An 18,269-nucleotide genomic window follows, 5' to 3' on the forward strand; every position below is an offset into this window, starting at 1 on the left:
TTCATAATGAGGAAAAAAAAAAAAGGAAGCTTTCCATGTAGTTAAGCCTACTGGGAAGATAAAATGTCTTTTTTTTAAGTTAAGCTATATTTTTCTTAGTTGAGTATTTCATTAATTTTTCCAGAAAAGGGAAGTTATGGAACAAAAAATTAAGTGAATAATCTTTTAATTTAAAGAATTGGAAGCATCTATTAACCCTAGTGGATATTTTTTCTCTTATTAAACATGGACTCTGGACTTATAAAATGAGCACATTTTGCATTACAGAAATTCCCTTAATATATTAAATGAACACATTTTGCATTACAAAAATTTCCTTAAAATATGAATTCCTGAAATATGTATGAGAAAAAGCATTGCATTTGGAATTAAGTAGTAGGTTTGTGTCTGACACAATATAAGCCACTCCCATGCTTCAGTTTCTTACTTGTAGAAGAGAGGTAATATTTTTTGGGCTACCTACCTCGCAGAATTGTGAAAAAGCATTTTGTAAACTTTAAAGTACACAAATAAATATAAGCTGCTGCTATTATTACAAGGGTACTTTATTATCATCCCATCAATCCACCACTTAAGTAGGAAAATAAAATGAACAGAATAGTAGTTCAGGCTTGTACATAGGTCTGTGAACCAGGGAACTCGAGAATATGGTTTTTATCCCACGATTTACCTCTACCTAACTTTCTTTCACTTAGGAAAAGCCATTTAACTCAGTGTCTATAACTCCACCTATAAAATGACTACTTTGGGTAAATGGTAAGAAGACTTTTAGTAAGGTCCTTTACTTTGGAGATTCTGGTCAGGAACTGATTAAGTATAAGGTTATTTGTGTTACATTAATATTATTTGTGGTTTTGCTTAAGGGAAGACCTCAGATTAATGATCAAAATTTCTGATTTATTTTCAATACTTAGACAACACTGGAGGGTTTATAAATAAGAGTTAGTCTCATGCCTAGCAATGCATAATTGTCCAGTACTATCAAGTGCCATTTAAAAAAATTCCAGTAATAGCTAAAGCTCTTCTAGGGCAATAATTTACAATTATCATTATTATTATTATTATTATTTGCAGGTGATTTTAATACTGCTTTTAAACTAGGGCTGATTTGATCTCTAAATCTAAGTAGGCTGCCTGAGCCTAAAATATAGCCAGCAGAGGGAGTAGATTTGCATAAACTACTGTGTGAGGGGGAAAAAAAAAATTCCCAAAGATACATCTGTATACTAGCATTTATTGCTTGAAAGAATAAGCATTAAATGTGAATGATTATATTCCCAGTAAAATTTCTGGTGTGCTGTGTTCTCAGCCTATTATTATTTTTAAAATGGCAAAGTAATGAGGAGGATGGAGCAAATATAGGTAACATTTTGTAGAATTGAAATTTTTCTTTCTATGCAAATTGACATGGGTATAAAATATTTTCCTAGAATTTAGGATTTGCCTGTTTCTTCTTAAAAAGCATGACAAGCCATAGTAAAATTAAGGAACTTCTAGGGATTATTCTTGGGATAGTAAATATACTAAACACTTACGGTCAGTATACTAAGTAGCTAGTGATGAATCAGAAGCCTGGAGGACCTAGGTTCAGATCCTGACCTTGATCTTACTAGTTGTTTGACCCTGGGTATGTCACCTAACCTCTCTTAGGTATCAAGAAACTCTCTCAGACGTGCTGAGTAAGTTATAGACCAGTTGTATTCTGCATCTGGTAAAGGAAATTCCTACTCTGACAAAATCACTGATTTTTTGGAATTTTGACTTTATATTCAGCTCAGACATAGAACTTGGATACCTATGGTGAGAATAATGAATGCTCATATTGATGACCCTAATACACTGTGGCACCCTGAATCATCAGAGAAAGATTCATTCACATTCAGTATATTTATAGGAAAATCGACTCACCTTTGAGAAAGATTTTTTTATTTTCGACAAAAATTAAACCAAAAAGGACTTTCTGTTCTATCTTTAGCTATTCAAAGAAAAATAAGCTAAAAGATCATCTTACCAGTATTCCAGTCAATGAGGTAATTCAGGATTTTGTAGTTAATTGCTTTTGCAATTGTCTGTTGTTTGAAAAATTCATTCATGTAGGCATTGACTTAGTACTTAATGTGTGCAAAGCTCTGTTCTGAGTGCCATGTTGGGGAAAAGAATACGAATAAAACCTACTATAACTGTACAAAGTTTCATAGCCAGAAAAAAAGTGATGAGATTATACTTTCTTAAAGCCCTTACTTAAATGTAAAGACTGGGATAATTTTGTCTAATATGTGTTTACTAAAAAAAGAATGGAAGTAGTGACTAAGTAGTTAAGTAATCTTCAGGGGGGAAAATGTTAGGCCATCTGATTTATGGTGTTCAATTTTAACCAAATACAATTGAGAGATTTTTGCTTTTTAGAGTAAAACAACTTCAGATTAACTTGTTGATGTTAGTGATGTACCACTTTAGGACAGAGAACAATAGTGTTAAGAAGAAGAGATCCTAACTAGTGATATATATATATATATATATATATATATTTTTTTTTTTTTTGCTTTTTGCTGGGCAGTTGGGGTTAAATGACTTGCCCAGGGTCACACAGCTAGTATGTGTTGTGTATCTGAGACTGGATTTGAACTCAGGTCCTATAGACTTCAAGGCCGGAGCTGTATCCACTGCACCAGCTGGTTGCCTGGAATACATGTGATTTCTTTTTTTGGTGAGGCAATTGGGGTTAAGTGACTTGCCTAGGGTCACACAGCTAGTGTCAAGTGTCTGAGGCCATATTTGAACTCAGGTCCTCCTGACTCCAGGGCCAGAGTTCTATCCACTGCGCCACCTAGCTGCCCCCTAACTAGTGATTTTGATAGAGGGTTATGATTGTTTTGAGGCATGTTCTCTTTAATAGGAACTATTAGAGTACAATATGTACAGGTTGTTATTTTTCTTTTCATTTGTAGCATCTTTTGTCCTCATGAAATTTGTAAAGCAAAAATGACGTTACAACTAAACACATTTATTGAATGATAAGTATGTACAAGTGGTATGCAAGTAAGTGCCATGTATTGAATGAGTATTTAAAAGCTCTGGGACCAAGATTGAAGAAATAAGACGGGGAAAAAATCAGACCAGTGGATTAGAGAGAAATGGGCAATAGAATATATTATGATGATGTGAGAAATGTGTGAATACAAGGTTGTTGAAGGCAGAGATGATTTCCTTTTTGTCTTTGTCCCAGCCCCAAAGATAGTACTTTGTACACAGTAGGCATTTAATAAATGCTTATTGAGTTGAAATGAAATTTAAAAAAAGGGCAAAGTAAGAGGAGTGATAAATTTGGAAATAGGCTCAAAGTCTGAAAAATCTTTCATTGCTAGAATTTTTATTTTATAGTCAGTAGATATTAATAATCAGCCTTGAGAAAAAATATAACACAATGTCCATGTGTATTCAGATAACTTAGTGTTTCTTTGCCTACCAGGATGGTGTCTCTCTTTTCTTTCACCAAGCGTCCAGTGTGTCTACCTGTTTCAGGTACGGCATCAAATGGAGAAGTTTGTCTAGGTAGCACATGTTGTTGTTAAGACATTTCAGTTGTGTCTAGCTTCATGACCCCATTTGAGGTTTTCTTGGCAAAGATACTAGAGTGGTTTGTCATTTTCTTCTCTAGCTCATTTTGCAGATGAGAAAACTGAGGCAAACAGGATTAAGCGACTTGTCCAGGCTCACACAACTAGTAGATTTTTGAAGCTGAATTTGAACTCAAGAAGATGAGTCTTCCAGACTCCAGTCCCAGCACTCAATCATTGTCCCATTTAGGCAGCACATAGAAAAATATAACACAGAAACCCTAAGAAAAGCTCAGAAAGAGAAGAAAAGGCCTTTGGAATAGGTCACAAAATTGTTTAATCTTCATTTTCAGTATGTTTCATTATGCACACATGTCATGAAAGAGAGGCCACAAAATCTGTTCCTTTTTATTTGTAGTATTTAAGCATATGTTACAGAAGAGTGTGTGTGTGTGTGTGTGTGTGTGTGTGTGTGTGTGTGTGTGTTTTCTTTCCAACCACTTCCACTCCTTTTTGTCTTTTCTTTTGGTCCAGGGAACCATCACTGTAGCCACCTATCTTAATATGCAGGCTCCATCCCATGATGCATCTGATCCAACCTGTGTGTGTGTGTGTGTAACATGCACATTTAGAGAGTTGCTTAAGGCAATGAGGGGGTATGACTTGTGTGTGGTCATACAACTACTAATGTATCAGAAGATAGAACTTGAACCCTCTGTCTTACTTGTTGTTTGTCCTTCGTTTTCAAAGAGGAACAATGACATCACACCTGATGTCTTGATTCTCAAGTTAATTGGATTTAAGTGAGGCAGAGTTGTGCAAAGTAGTCAGCCTCTCTAGCCTCTCTCTTCCTGAGTCATAGAAATCCAGTGGAAAGACAAAAGTCAAGCTGATTGATGATGGTCCGGGATGCTGTGGATGACCCTGGTGTCTTTGATCGCTGACCAAATGCTAAGTGCTCCACAGTGCCTACTTCAGCTGCTTTCATAGCCATTGGAACAAATTGTTCTCATCCACCTATTCTGCTGGGGAAAGTTCTCACATGCTTGGGGTAGACATCTTCCTAACTCATCGACAGGTTTGAGGCCTGTTGGTTACCCTCAACCTGGGTTAGCCTTTCTGCTGAGATTTACTGAGGTGTTACTGCTGCACATAATACAAATTCTAGGAGGCACAGGTGAGACTTGTGTGAAGATGGACACCAAAGGTGGTTGAGGAGCACTGAAAAGGGTTTGTCAAGCCCTCCCTCCAGAGGTACTACTCCTCTCTGCACACCTCATACACTCCATATCTTCCCTACCCCAAGGCCAACATTGCTTCCCTTCTAGAAAAGTTAACCACAGGAAGAATGGATTTGAGACTGTCAGCTATTCAGTGATGTTCAGCAAAATGGCCTTGTGATCTGTGAGTGTTGTGAGTATGTGTCAGGCACTGTGCTGGGTACTAGGGTTAAAAAGGAAAAAGAATATAGTCACTTTCCTTAAAAAAGCATAAGTTCTTCTGGAGGATGCCTGTGTACATATTTGCGCAAGTACAAAATAAACATGTGATGGGTGGGGGAGGCACTGGCACATGGGAGTGTCGTGAAAGGAGAGATGGAGAAGGTAGGTTATGATCAGGCTATACAGGTATTTAAAGGCCAAATTGAGGGTTTTGTATTTGATACTGGAGGTAATAGCTTTGGACCCACTAGAGTTTATTAAACATTGAACTGATATGGTCAGATCTTTGCTTTAGGAATATCATTTTAGTAACTGTGTGGTGAATGGATTGGCAGGCAAGCTATTATTGCCATACTAATGAGAGAGCTGATGAGGGCCCAAAGTAGGATTGTGGCCATAGAAATGGAAAGAAGGGTATAGATGCAAGAGATGTCATGGATTGACAGTTGATAGTAATAATAGCTGGAATTTATATAGCACTTTAAGGTTTGCAAAGTGCTTTACAAATATTATCCCATTTTATCCTCATAACAATCCTGCAAGGGAGGTGCTATTATTGTCCTCATTTTACAAAAAAAAGGAAACTGAGGGAGACATGTTAAGTGATTTGCCCTGGGTCACATCACTATTTAGCATCTAAGGCAAGATTTGAACTCAGATCTTCCTGACTCCAGGTCCAGTGCACTAAATTGTCACTTACTTGGCAACTGATTGTATATGGAGGACAAGGGAGAAGGAGGAGTACAGGATGACTCCTTGCTCTCATTGACACTTCCCAGGTCTTCCTCTGCAACCTCTTGGCCTTTGAGATTCACTCTCTCCAGATGTATGACTCAATTTCAGTCCACCTGATGGAAATTGCCTATCAGTCCTAGTTCCTTCTCCCTCCTTTCTCATGGAATTCAAGACTTGTCTGTTAACCTCCTCTCCGAATCCATGTGCTTCTACTTATGAACTTACTTACCTCCCAACCACTTTCCTTCTACTAATGGACTTCAGCAAAGAGTTGCTGTTATTTCAAACCCTCTGCCTTCATAGTTTCTCAGCTACCTCAGCTCCCAAAAGCTATTCTTTCACTGCATCTTAAGACATATGTAGGGGGCAGTCATATTTTTGATCTATCATCTATAAACTAATATATATATTAACTCTGAGCTTCAATAATCAAAAATTCTGGAAATCCTTTATCTGGCCATAAGCCCCTATCATTCCTTTTCTTCTCGTTCCTCACTTCTCCTGATCATCCTCATGTAACCTCTATTCTTTCTACCCTTCGATACTCATTTACACCATTACCTTTTTTATGGTTCTCTTTTTTCCTCCCCACCTTGACCTTGTACAGTTCAACATACTGAACTGTAGCTGAGCAGTTCAATGGCATGCTGTCCTCTAGAATTGTTGTAACACTACCCATGCCTTGCCAAACCCTAATCCTTAGTTATTGCTATTGTCTTTCTCTGCCTCTCTTACTTAACATCCAGCTCAGCAGTGTTGGAGGAAGTTCCACAATCGTGCTCACTAGATATACTAAAGATTTATGTCATGTTATCTTAACTGGGGCCCCCTCACTTCAGTAAGCTAATACTTGGACTACCCTCTCATCAATTCTATTTCCTACAGCTTCTATTACAAACTATGTTCACGCCCCCCCCCTCCCCCTTAGATGGAGGACTTTGCCCTATTCTTTACAGAGAAAATAGTGACTATTCATTTTGAGTTCTACCTATCAAAACCCTTAGTCCAAGGGTTTTTAACATGTGGTTTGTGAAATTAAAAAAATATTTTGATAACTATATTTCAGTACAGTTAGTTTCCATTATAGTCCTATGCATTTTATTTTATACATTTAAAAGCGTTATTCTGAGGAATGTCTGTAGGCTTCTCTAGGCTGACAAAATAATCTATGACACAGAATGAGTTAAGAACCCCTGTTCTAGTCTGTGATTGGCCCTTTTCCTTTCTATGGACGACCCCTCTACATATACTCTTGATCTTATCACCTCCCGTCTCCTCCAATAGATTGTTCCCGAAATCATTCCCTACCTTCACATGCAAATTATCAATTTCTCTTCATCTACTGGCTTCTTCCTTGCTACCTACAAGTATGCCCAGGTTTTTTTTCCAGCCTCTTAAAACAGAAACAACAACCACCTTCATTTGACCCAACCATCACTTCAAACTAGCATCTTACATCTCTCCTCTCTTCCACAGCCAAACTCCTAAGAAAAAACTGTCTACACTCCTTATCTTTACTCTCTTCTCAGTCCTTTGCAGTCTGGTTTCTAGCTTCATGACTCAGCTGACACTACCCTCTCCAAAGTAAGGAACAATCTCTTCATTGTCAAATCCAATGGACGTTTTTCATAGCGTCACAAAAATCTATACAGAAGAGAGCATCCAGAGAATGTGGTTTATAGAGTCAAAGGCTGCAGAGAAGTCAAGAAGGATAAAGATTGAGAAGAAGTTAGGGAATTTGGCAAATAAGTAAACTTTACCAGGTTTTGGATTGTTCTCCCACTTATAGAGAATGGGACCTCAACCCATCTTACTCATGCCACAGCCCTTCCTCCCCTCATTGTGGCATAGTTGATATCTGGCAATGAAAGTCCTCTTGCCATGTGATCTGGGCAAGTCACTTAACTAACTGTTCAGGGTTCTAAGCAACTTTCTAAGACTAAGAGGAACAGGTACCGTGGCAACTGTGGTATACAGAGATGAGGTAACTTACCTGGAATCATACAGCTAAGAGGTATTTGAGGAAGTATTTGAACTCAGATCTTCCTTACTCCAAATCCAGGGTCTAGTTGGAATCACCATCTCACAAATATCTTTATCCCACTTAGTGAATGGCCACATGAAAGATAAACCTGTGTTCCTGGGTATGATGAAAGGATTTTGTAACACACAAAAGCAAAGATTTGAACTAGAAGCAAAAGTTGTTGGTCACTGACTTATAGTGACACTTTCAAAAATAGAATTCATCAGAAATTTCCTGATTCTGCTCCCTGTATCTCTTTTCTGATCTCTGCTCATATCTTCATTACCCCTCCCTATTTACTATCCTTGTTGCTTTCATTAAAAAAAAATTTTATTTTGAACATAAAAATTATCAGCAAACACAGATCAATAGACAAAAAAGAATAAGGTTTGTATAAGAAACTTAACTCCAGTCTTATTTTATCTTCTCACCTTTCCATCACTTAAAAGTCCTATGAAGAGAAGTAAAAACCAGGAGAATCATTTGTATTACCAGCCAATTTAATTCTGCATGGATTAATTGAGTACCTACTTTTTACTATAGTTTTGTGCATTGTGGAGGATGTAGAAGTATTCTACTATATGGCCCCTGGCCATGTTATACAACTGGCAGTGTGATATAGTGGAAATAACTAAAAGCCTCAAATTAAGATCAGAGTTATAGGAGGGAGAAAGTTAAAAGGGGCTTCAGAAATTAAGCAGTTTGCCCCACATATGAATAGAATTCCCATTTACAACCTCCCCACCAGAGTATCATGCAAACTCTTTTAAATCTCCAGGGAAAGGGAAACCACTTCTTCCCAAGCCATCATCTCATTACACTTTGGAGGAAGTCTAAGCATTAGGAAGTTTTTCTTTAATAAAACTTAAATTCACCTTTCTATAGCTTTCCCCTATTACTTATGAGTAATATAGCATATATAGTAATATAGCTTTGCCTTCTGTTGCCATCTGGTACAAGCCTAATCCCTTTCTCTCTGTGACAACTCTTCGAATATGAATACTTGAAAACAGCTAGCCTCTCTGCACAAGTCTTTTCTCAGAAGGAGGATCCCTAATTCCTCATAGGACATTGCTTCCAGTTCTTTCACTATCCTGTCCACCACCCTTGGAACACATTCTAAGTTGTCAGTATTCTTCCTAAAATATGGCTTCCAAATCAGGTATTCCAGGTGTCTGTTTAGGAAAGAGTATGGTGTAATCGATACCTCTTATTTTGGATGCTATGCCTCTCTTAATGCAGTACTTATATTAGCTTTTATACTTGTCATTTGTATTGAGCTTGTGGTCTACTTTAAATCTTTTTATTATATATAATATTATATATTATGTTATATTTTTATTATAAATTATATAATTAATATATGATTATTATATAATAGTAAATTATTATAAATCTTTTTATATCTTTAAATCTATTTGTTATAAAAATCCTTTAAATCTTTTATATATGAATCATTATCTATTTATGCCTCTATTTCCAATCCTTTAGTTTGTGCAGTTGAATTTTTAAGCCTATGTGCAAGACTTTACATTTATCTCTACTAAATTTCATAGTACCATTTTTGAAGTGGACAACTTACACAAAACAAATAGACATGAAATAGAGGACCATGAAAAGCAATTTCCAATAAAATGCTAAATTGAGTGTAATGATGTGCCAAAATATACATTATAGCTATTTAAAGTTCTGAGTACTCAGGAAGGGAAAATATCTCTGTTGACTGGAGCAAGGTTGTGTAAGAAGTAAGGCTTGAAGCATTTGGGAGTGTTTGGATAAGCAGAGAAGAGGAATGAAGGTGCTCCATTCAGAGAGAACAGAATGAAGAAAGGTATGGAGATGGGAGTGAATATGCTGTGGGTGAAGGATAAAGAAGCTTGGCCTGATAAAAGAAAAGGATCCTTGTTAGGGAGAAGTAACAAATGAGTTTAAATAAATAATTGGGGGCCACATTACATAGGATGTCGTACAGTAGCTGTCTTGCCTGGTATAGTTGACATATTCATTGAAGGAGTGCCTTTATACTGTGACACATAAAATCGTAGTAGAAGCCTAACTCCTTTAGAGCAGAGAATGCTATTTCTTTTTATTTCTCCTCCTCTTCTTCCTGCCCCTTCCCCCTCCTTCTCTTTGCTCCCTCCTCTATTCTCCTTTCTTCTTCTCTTTGTATACCTACCATCTAGCACAGTACTTTGCAGTATTTGTCAAATTGAATTTGAATTGCTGAGGTTTAGTAATGTTAAATAATGATAATTCTTTTGGCAAGGGAATTAATTATCATGTGGAAAGACCGATTTGTAGAAAGGAAAGAAAGAAATCACTTTTTCATTAATTTAGGAAGGAAATGTAGGACTCATATGAGACAAAATGAAATTTTAGGGCAAGATAAAATGTGGACTCCTGAACCCCTGTAGGTGGTGTGCGGTGGATGCAAAGTATCCTGGACCTTATACTGATTCCTTTATGTAAATTAATTATAATTTCCTAGCAACATTCCTATTTTCTTTGCTCTGCATTCTCTTTCTGTTTCTGTACCTGCAATGATATCATAGAGCAACATTCTACTATCAGCATTGTGTTCTGTCCTCCAAGGCTTAAATATCAATTTCTGTAGTTTTCGATCTTAAAAATAAGTATTCCTTAGTTATGTAAGACTGTGGGAGTAGGACTGCTAGTGTAAATACATTCTTCTATGAACAGTGGGTGCCTCGTTAGTATTCATGAGAAGACTCTTGATAGCATCTTAACAGAGCTAAGGTTTCAACTCAAAGAGCTGCCAGAGTACAATCCAGAGCCCCTGGCTAACACTCTTTGCATGAATAGTATGGCTGAATTGCATCTGAAAGGAGAACTTCACTGAATGTGAAATTTTTCATCTGTGCTATCTCTAGTTTAGAAGTCATTAGAATTACAATAAGTAATAATATTTAGCACTTGCCAGGGCGTTTATCTCCAACAAGCTCTATAGTTATTCTAATTGAATTGTGCTGCCATATATCATGTGATAAGAGTACTTGCTTTCCCACTCTGGGTCACATTTTTCAGATGTCTCAGTGTTCCCATTTTGTTGTCTTGTGACAGGACACAGTCCTGTAAACGACTTATTCTGTAAGACTAGAATGATGAATACTATTGGCAAGTTTTCCAAGGTATTAGTTCTAGGAGATGCTTTTACCTATTGCATGTCATTATGATGTAATGCATGCCAGTGTGATACGATATAATGATATAATACAATATAACAAAATTACTGAGCTCCTGCTGTGTGCCAAGTGCTGTACAAGGAACTGGGGAGATATTAAGTGTGTAAGGCATGATCCCTTGTCTTTACTAGACTGAAAACTCATCACTAGAATGTAAGCACCTCAAGAGTAGGTTATTTCTGTATTTCCACTGCCTAGAACAGTGCCTGGCATATTGTGAATCCTTAAATTTGTTGCTTATTTGATCCTAAAGTAAGACCGTCATAGATAAATGTTCTATGCAATATTTATCTGATGAGGATATTCAAGTGCTATAAAACTAAGTACTAGTAGGGTACAAAAACTGAGTGGGCTGATCATAGATGGGAAGGATCAGGGAAGGTTTCCAGAAGACTCTTTTTTCTGAATCAGTTCAGTAAACACCAAGCAAAGTGTAAAGTACTGAACTCCAGGAAAGTCATAAAATCTATGAAACTTTATGTGGCAAAGGATGAACAGTCGAAGATGCTACGTTGCCATAGTCACCGTAGATCTGGCCCTTCCCTGCAGCCTAAAAGAAAAACTTTTTAAACTGGATCATTCTCAGCTAAATACGAGGCTTATTTTAAGTGTTGTTAGGTTAGGCAGTTACAGCCTGTAATTTTTTGTGGGGTTAGTGGGGTGGGAAATTGGTAGTGCTGGGAGGTCTGAGTTCCCTTCCACCAAAAAATTCCTTTTTCATCTCTTCATTGATGCCTTAAATTCCCCAGGAGTTGATAAGCAGGTGCTTATTGGAGTAGTAACACATTTTGTTACATTTACAGGGATTTGTAAATGACTGATATTATATCAGTTCCTGAGAACATCTTGATGATAGGGAGGGCACTGGGAACCAGAAGGTAGGAGAAAACAAAGAAAAGGAAACTTGGGGGCGCTGAAGAAAAACTTACCAAGTTTTCTCAGAGGCTTTTCCTGAATGTGCTGGTGTTAAGAAAAACCTACAGAATCCACTTTGCTAAACCATCCATGAAGATCATGCCCATTGTTACACTAGAGACATATATGTCATAATTTTGACAGAATATGGTACTGAGGTAGAAAATAGTTATTGCTTGGGAAACATGCTTCCTTTAATTTTTTTTCTTCTTTCTTAACATGTTGCATTTTTCACTTTCTTCCTAAAGTAGGCATATTGTATTTGAATAACACTATTAAATGTTGTTATTCATTGCACATTTACTAAGTTGACTTTTGCAAATACATTCCCGTAAAATGAATATTTCATTTCTAATATAGTATAGGAGAATACACATAGAGGATCATAGATTTATAGCTAGAAGAGAGCTCAGAGGCCGTCTCATCGAATCCTCTTTATGGACAAGGAAATTGAGACTCAGAGAAATGAATTTAGTTGCTCATGGACACACAGGTAGGAAGTAGCAGGAATTTAAGCTGATATTCTTTGAAACCAAATCCAGTGCTGTTGGCATTGCAACACACTGATTTACCTTATTTTAAATGATAGTTATGAACTCATTTTTTGGACATGGAAATAAAGAAGATTTAAAGTATTTGATAAGTAATTATAATTGACAACAACCTTGGTGCTATAATTTGATAATAGTAATCAAAGTGATCAGGGCTTAAAAAGTACTTTATAATGCATTATTTGTTTGATAGATTACAACTCTCAATTGTGAATCTTTATATTTGAATGCCTAAAGAATACAATTCTGAAGCACAGTAGCTAAAGTAGACTGATCATCAATAACACATCATGGAAGGATTACTCCAGAGATAGCTTTTAATCTATGTGAAATTACGGTATAGGTAGAAACACAACCCATTTAAGGAAACAGATCACTTCATTTACTTTACACACTTAGCTTAATCAGCCACTTGTCAAGTGTGAAAAATCATATGTGAAAATCTCATTTTTGTAGGACAAGTATAACAAAATTATATTGTTGTTTCTATCATAAATCCACTGTTAGATTTCAAAACTTTTCTTTCTCTTGTCTTTTACACATACCATTCTCCTTTCCAACTTTTTTATTATTAATTTTCCTTTCTATATCTGAATTATCTTCAAATACTCCTTTTTCTCTATGTGTGACTATGTCTGTGTCTGTGTATGGAGAGAGGGCGGGAGGGAGAGAGAGAGAGAGAAGAGAAAAACAGAGAAGAAGGCCATGGGTAAAATCTGGCCTCAGACGCTTACTAGCTGTGTGACATTGGGCAAGTCACTTAACCTCTCCACTTCAGTTTCTTCTTCTGTAAAATGGGGATAATAATAGCACCTACCTCCCAGGGCTGTTGTGAGGATAAAATGAGATAATATTTTTAAAGCGCTTTGCAAACTTTAAAACCTTTCTTCTGTTTCCCTTAGTTTCCTCAACTGCAAAATGAGGATAATGTTTGTAAAGTGCTTAGCACAGTGCCTGGCACATAATAGGTGCTATATAAATACTAGCTGTTATTATTACTAGCAGCATGCCATGGGAAATGTTGAACTTAAATTGCCTTTGGGCCTTGCGGATTGGTATAGGAAGCTGGTAGATGGAAATACATGGCATATTTGGTAATCTTATGCATAGAGATGACCGTTGAAGTGATGAGAGTTCATGAGATAACCAGATAGAGAGAGGAAAAAGAGAAGTGGAATAAGGACAGAACGTTAGGTGATACCTCTGGTTAAAGAGTGGAAAAAGTATGAGGACACAGAAGAGAGCAGACGAACAGAGTTCATATCAGAATTTGTATCACGTATCACGTGAGAGTTTAGTATCACAGAAGCCAAAAGTAGATATCCAAATGGAGAAAGTAGATCCTGTAATGTTGAGTAGGATTTTGACATTGGGGATGTGTATGTTTGGATGGAAAGGTATTCCAGACGTAGGGCAAGGAGTGAACAAAAGCATAGCGTCAGAGAAAAAAAGAATGTATTGCTGGAACTCTGTATTGAAAGTTCAGTGTGCCTGAATTATGTTATGTAAACGAGAAATAATGTAGAATAAGACAGGGAAAAAAGGGAAGTCAGAACCAAATTATGGAGGATCTTGAATGTTAAACTAAGGAGTTTGAATTTTATTCAGTGTCCACTAAATATATTTGAGGAGGAAAATAACAGGATAAGAGTTTTGCTTGAGGAAAATTGATTGTCAATGGTTTATAGAGTAGATCATAATGGCGAGAATCTGAAGGAATTAGGATGCCTAAGGACCTTAAATTAGGTAGCAGTGGGACTGTAACAGAAAGGACAGGTACTAGAAATACTACCAAAGGAGAGTCAACAGGATTCAACAGCTAGTCAGACATGGGAAGAAAGAGAGTTTGGGGATGTGAAAAGTATATCTGCTAACAGAGACAAGTAGGTCAGGAAAAGAGCAGAAAGCTTGGGAAACTTACCTAGTATATATTACCGTTTAATTTTATTCTAAAGCTAAACTAGGAATCACAACGTTCAATTCTAGTTAACGGTAACAACACCAAGAATACATTTACTCTGAACATCAATGGATTAAAGAAAATGTCAGCATTGCTTCATGGATGGGATAGATTCCTGAAAATGTAAAAAGCAGATTTTTATATATTTAAACATTTTCTCCCATTGTCTTCCAGTGCAGTGTGTGTTTTCCCAAGCCTAGTGCTTCAGTGGATTCTTGATATCATACTTACAATACTTCCCTATCTGCATATAAATACTTCAGAAAGAGTCTTGCAGTGTTTTATTCTCATAACAATAATTCCCAACAAATCCCATCTGACTTTGGGTAATTACATAAGAAAGGCATCTGTGGAAATAAAAGATGTCTGCATATTTTTATTTGGAAAATTGGAGTGTAAACTAAAACTCTACTGTCCAACACATAACAAAGATTATCCTTGAAAATTACACTGAACTTTGTAACTTTTTCATCAAGGAGCAATCTGCTTTTTTATCCATGCTTATTTGTGGGTATTTGATACCTTTGTATAGGCAGTCAGTGTGGAAAGATTGTGTAGAATGGAATGCTGCCTCAGTTATATCATTGCTAGAGATATTCAGCAGAAGTTATGGACTATAGAAGTAGCATATGGAGCATATTTTTCAGACAAACACATGGAGCAATGATTTGCCTTCTAAGTAACGATGTTAGCACCATTTTAGAGTCCATTGGCCCATTTTCAGGTGGTAATTTTTAAAATAAATCTATATGGAAGTAATTCTTGATTAATTCATAACAAAGATTCTCAATAACTATGATTACCTTATTAAATTATTTGTAATGTTGACTCACTTGCAGCCAGGTCTTTGGGGATAATTTCTTTTTCAGGGCTGATAAATTTTGTGAGCCTACAAGCTCACAGGAATGTAATATGCTATGAAAATCAGATTTCATGTATTTATTGGGTAGTTGCTTTAGTTTATTAATAAAGTGGGTATATATCAGTGAATGTACAGAAAGCAAGCTTGCCTTGCTGTCATTTTTGAAATATCATGTTTGCCAGTAAGTTCTGAAGTTACCCAGTAGAATCTAGAAAGGAAATGTGTATTAGCTTAATTTGGTCGAGTAGATATGGGTTTTATTGTGACCTTTGGTTTTATTTAATCCAATAAATCCCTGAGTGGGTAGATTAGTTTATTTAGGCATTAGAATATTAATTGGCTTAAAGTTCAAGTGACTAAACTAATTTAATCAAATTTTCTTTTGATTTCTCCCCCTCCCCCCAATCCCTTACTATAGGTCACAGTAATGAAAGGCAGTAATAGAAATAAGGATCATTCAGCAGAAGGGGAAGGAACTGGAAAACGACCAAAGAGGAAGTGTCTTCAGTGGCATCCATTACTAGCAAAGAAACTTCTTGACTTTTCTGAAGAGGAGGAAGAGGAAGAGGAAGAAGAAGATATTGATAAGGTAATTCTGCCATTTAATGAAGGTGTTAGAAATTTATTGTTGATTATAAAAACACTTTATAGTCACTTTTCCATTATACAGCACATTTATAAACTCTTGCTTTGACCCGACTCCTGAACCATCTTCAGAATATTGAAGGAATATTAATAAAATAATATTAATAACCAACTAAGCAAAATACTTATATGGGGGGAGGAAAACCTATGTCCAAAAACACTTGTGATATATTCCAGAACCAAATAGATGGCCCTGAGAGTTTTCTGTATTATAGCTTTATGCTCCTTTGTTCATGTAACATAGGTACTATGTCCCCTTGTGTTGTCTTAATGTGTAGATGTGGCTTGTAAGCAGCATGGAATCTGGCTACATTTGTGGAAAGGAAGAGAACCAGGGTACCTTCCTATAACACCAGAAAATGAGCTTAAGAGACAGGCAAGCCTCAAGAGTACTTTTGCTGTTTACTCTTCTCTGTAGTCTCTAAATGGTCAAGAGACTAGAATTATATTTCTGTGTTCCTAGTCCAACATCTCAGATAAATGGTTATGAATTTTAGGAATTCAGAAAGCAAACGATGTCTGTGGTCTTTCTCAAGACAAAGACTAGCTCTTATCTTATGTTCACTATCTTAGCTCCTTTCTATCAAACTGTGAAACTTACACAAAAACTATTACAAACAGGAAATAGCGAGTAAACCCATTTAAATCCAAGCAAAACAGAAATCAGAAAAGTTACATAAATAAAGCATACCAGAAAATATACAGCTATGAATGTGCTCTTTAGATGAGAGTGAGATAAGATCCCAAACTTAAACTAAGAAAGAGGGCCTGATCTCACTCAAAGAATTCTGTCTCTGAAGTTTTTATGGAAGCAAGCTAGAGATCATACACATGTTGAAGAGCTGGATTCCCTATCTGTACATGCACCTTCCAGAGTCTTTTCCTCTCTGTTCCCTGGAATATACTGTTCACGTACTATACTATCCACATTTCTCTTTCCTGACAAGCCTTTGATGACGACTCTGACCCTTACCCAGGGATACAACATTTTCTCAGGACTCTCTCCACCAATTAGTCACATTTCCTTTCCTTATACCAGTAGTATACGCTAACTGCTCTGGGCTGTATAGAAGCCTAGTTACATGTATATTCAATGAAATTCTAGTTATTGACTCAGTATGCAGAGTGCTCTATGCATATTTGGCAGCTAAGTAAATGTAGAAATATGGTATATTTGAAATTGTGTTTTAAACATAAGAACATAATACATGCCATCCTAGATTAATTAAGACAACAGTCTATTCAACAGTGGCATTGAGGAATATTATGTGAATGAGCATGATTATGTTCCTATATAAGAATATTAGGAGTTATAGATATATGCCAAAATTTCTTTCTTTTTTAAAAAAATTTATTTATTTATTTTTTGGTGGGGCAGTTGGGGTTAAGTGACTTGCCCAGGGTCACACAGCTAGTATCAAGTATCTGAGGCTTTATTTGAACTCAGGTCCTCTTGACTCCAGGGCCAGTGCTCTATTCATTGTACCGTCTAGCTGCCCCTCAAAGTTTCTTTTAACAACTCATTTATAGACCTGTTTTCCTATGAACTAACCTTTCTGAAAATAATTTTCATGTTTACCTTATACCAACTCTTAAGAGTAACAAATTAGATCCTTAGATTTATTATTTGCCATATCCAATAACTTGTCATTTTACTTGTTATAAAATTACAACTTTTAATTTTTGTAGGCTTGCCCCTCCCTGTTCAGTTCTGAAATTCTGTGATTTGGTGAAGATGTTTTCACTCTTTCATAATTGAAAAATTCTTCGTCATATTTAATCATGTACTCTCAGCTTGCTTCTTTGTAGACAGAAGTCCAGCATTTTTTTCTCTTCTGTATTCTAAAGGATCTTCCATCTCCTTAATTGTTTTCCTTTGGATTCCTTCCGACTTTGTCTTTTTTTTTTCCAAAGTGCTACATTCCAAGTATGCCGTGATTTTATTCAAGATTAAGATTTTTGTTTTATTTTTTATATATTTCCTAATAATTTTGGACATTCTGTAGGCCCTTTGAGAAGGATAGTGGGTTCGTGCTTTCAAGGAAGGACTCCTAAATCCCTTTTATGGTTCATAACTGATATCTTAAAGCCCATTACAATTATAGTTTGACTTTTTTATCCTTGATGAATGTATTTCTTTATGTTTTCTTAAATTTAAACTTAATTTAGTACTTTTCTTCTCTCTCACATAGCCTTTGTGAAGTCTTTAACAAATTTCATTCATTCAGCAACTATATTGGGTCCCTGTTGTACGTGAGACATTATGCTTGATGCTGGCTTTATTAAAAGGAAATATAAGATGGGTTCTCAGCCCTACAGAATCATCCGACCTCTTTGGGAGGACCAGTCATGTACACAAATAATTATAATATCAGA

General features: G+C 36.2%; 1 protein-coding gene across 1 annotated transcript in view; it reads left to right on the top strand.

Moving 5' to 3' along the window:
* Positions 1-18,269, top strand: part of BBX (BBX, HMG-box containing) — a 348,489-nt gene that overhangs the window by 189,931 nt on the left and 140,289 nt on the right. The window contains exon 4 of the mRNA XM_027867261.1: positions 15,667-15,837. Coding sequence (XP_027723062.1) covers positions 15,676-15,837 — 162 coding nt within the window. The 5' untranslated portion in view covers positions 15,667-15,675. The remainder of the gene's footprint in view (positions 1-15,666; positions 15,838-18,269) is intronic.

This window comes from Vombatus ursinus, unplaced genomic scaffold (genome assembly GCF_900497805.2).
Source record: "Vombatus ursinus unplaced genomic scaffold, bare-nosed wombat genome assembly UNPS02001419.1, whole genome shotgun sequence".
In the NCBI taxonomy this organism is placed as follows: domain Eukaryota; kingdom Metazoa; phylum Chordata; class Mammalia; order Diprotodontia; family Vombatidae; genus Vombatus; species Vombatus ursinus.